Source organism: Sinocyclocheilus grahami, unplaced genomic scaffold (genome assembly GCF_001515645.1).
Source record: "Sinocyclocheilus grahami isolate Dianchi unplaced genomic scaffold, SAMN03320097.WGS_v1.1 scaffold2048.1, whole genome shotgun sequence".
In the NCBI taxonomy this organism is placed as follows: domain Eukaryota; kingdom Metazoa; phylum Chordata; class Actinopteri; order Cypriniformes; family Cyprinidae; genus Sinocyclocheilus; species Sinocyclocheilus grahami.
This window is the reverse complement of record NW_015507227.1, coordinates 87,886-90,287: the sequence shown is the minus strand read 5'-3', so window position 1 is coordinate 90,287 and position 2,402 is coordinate 87,886. Positions and strand designations below refer to the sequence as shown.

General features: G+C 33.6%; 1 protein-coding gene across 1 annotated transcript in view; it reads right to left on the bottom strand.

The window, feature by feature from the left end:
- Positions 1–2,402, bottom strand: part of LOC107573841 (uncharacterized) — a gene marked incomplete at its 3' end in the record, with an annotated part of 9,056 nt that overhangs the window by 2,026 nt on the left and 4,628 nt on the right. Inside the window, exons 5-8 of the mRNA XM_016260289.1 lie at positions 2,021–2,099; positions 1,819–1,835; positions 1,592–1,711; positions 207–332 (exon numbers count right to left, since the gene is read on the bottom strand). Of these exons, the coding sequence (XP_016115775.1) occupies positions 207–332; positions 1,592–1,711; positions 1,819–1,835; positions 2,021–2,099 (342 nt within the window). The remainder of the gene's footprint in view (positions 1–206; positions 333–1,591; positions 1,712–1,818; positions 1,836–2,020; positions 2,100–2,402) is intronic.

Here is a 2,402-nt window from a genome sequence, read left to right as displayed (position 1 = left end):
TTTTTTTTTTTTTTTACTACTGCATTTTTGATCAAATAAATGCAGCCTCCATGAGCATAAGACACTTCTGTCAAAAACATTTAAATATCTAAACGATTCTAAACTTTTGGCTGCTAGTGCATCTTGACTGAAACAATGGGATCACTGATAGATGGGATGCTACTGTAACTGTCGGTCTGTCCAGCATGTTGTTTCTAAACACGTACCTCTATTGTTTTCATGGTGAGGCACATGGAAACAGACACCGGCCTGCCGCATATCGTTGCCTTGTGATCGCTGTAGAACTGCACCATTTCTTGGGCTTTTTCAGCCGTTTCCAGCTCAATCATAGCCTACAAGAACACAAACACACATAATAGCCAAAGGCAAAACGTGCAAGAGAACTGCGATGAGTAAAACTGAAAGCGTATGTGGATGCAACTGAAAGCAGAGAGAGAGTATAAGCACCGACGTCGGATTCTCAAACGCATGGTTTAATTTAGATTCTGTATCGATTCATTTTAGAATACATGGTCTGTTTCAGTGTTTGCAGGATTAAATGATAGCTACAGTGCGTTATGTGCATTGACTGCAACAAGCTCAGGCTCACTTTATTTTCACATTTGCAAAGTTTTTGTGTGCGCGTGTGTGTTTTGCAGCTCATTTTTTATTTTAGCTCATAATGTATTAACTAATGCAAACATTATGCATTGTTTTGAACTTATAATGTGGTAAATGTTGAAAGGAACATTTTTAAATGAACTAGGATTAATAAATGCTGTATAAGTGTTAATGTTAAAGTATTATCCAAGTAAGAACATTCACACACACAAACACAATGTTTATTTAGGTTAGAGAGATGATTTACACACTAAGAGGAGAGTCCTGTTCAACTTCAAATACCGTTTTTTTTTTCTCATCCACTGAAAACACGCATAGCTTAACAAGAAACAATCTTGAAATTTCAGGAAAACATTTTTGTTTTGTTCAAATGAAGATTGCAAAATAATGCAATAAAATGAATTTATCCAAAACCAAAAATAAAGTTTAGTTAATAATCAATTAAATAACATTCAAATACAAAAAACCCTGTTGTACAAACATTTAAACTGCACATAAGGCAGTTTTTATATCAACTTTTTAATAATAGAATTGTTTCTGCTCCCATTTGTTGTTGAAATATAAACATGGCTGTTAAAAAAATTGTTTTCATGACAGATTAATTCAAATGTGAATTAAATAATGAAGTATGAAATAATAAGTAAAAACAATGAATACGTAATAGAGTATAGCATAATCAAGATTTCACAAAAAAAAGCGTCTTTTTTTATGATTTCTGAAGGATCATGTGACACTGAAGACGGTCTAATTTCACAATGCATTCAAATATAAATCAGTTATTTGAAATTTTAATAATACACAATATCACCATTCATACGGCATTCGTGATCAAATAAATGCAGCCTTGTAGAACAACTGACTCCTTATATATATAAATATATAACAAAATAAGCAAAATGGCTAAAAAATGGCTGTTTAGGCTGAAAATGTTTAGTTGCCGATATTTCGTGCGTCACTCATTTTTACCCAGCCGCAAACACAAAACACTGACCTCCTGCTTGAACGTGGATAAATGCTTGACCATGCTGCCAAAGGGTGCAGACAGACTGTAAAGATCCTTCATCAAGTCCGGGGTCTTCTTTACAGGCCACACCACCACTACTTTACAATCCTGAAATAAAACGCACAATGCTATCGTCCATACTGTTAACTGGAAATACACACGTTTATTTCCTAAGACATCCAACATCTACGGTGAATGAGAGATGTGATACTTACCTTTGGCACAGTGGAGTCTGGAATAAAAAGGGAAAAAGTGTTAGTCACAGACTAAAAGTACATGATTTGAATTTAAATTTGGCATGACATGAAAAGTCACTATTTTCTAAATGCATGTTAGTGATAATAAATTCATAAATGCACGAGTTTCATTTTTTTTAAATGTGTTTTGTCCTGGTAATATTTAATGGAAACGGATCACCTCCTGCATTGTTGTCCAGCTCATCTAATGTAACGAAATCTTCAATGTTTTCTGGAAATTCTGCATCATCCAAATCACGCTGGAGAAATAAGACACAGAAAAGCACACACAACATGTTCATGTAGTTTCTGCATGTTCAAAAAGTCATAAACGGTAACACTAGAAAGCATGGTGAAATGCACTTAAAACATATTGGTAACACTTCATTAGCTAATGTATTAACTAACACGAACAACACATTCATTACAGTATTTATTCATTTTTTTATGTTAGTTAATGGAAATACAGTTAGTTAGTTCGTGTCTATTCACAGTGCATTACCTAATGTTGAAGCACGACTTTTGATTTTAATAATGCATTAGTAAATGTTGGAATTAACATT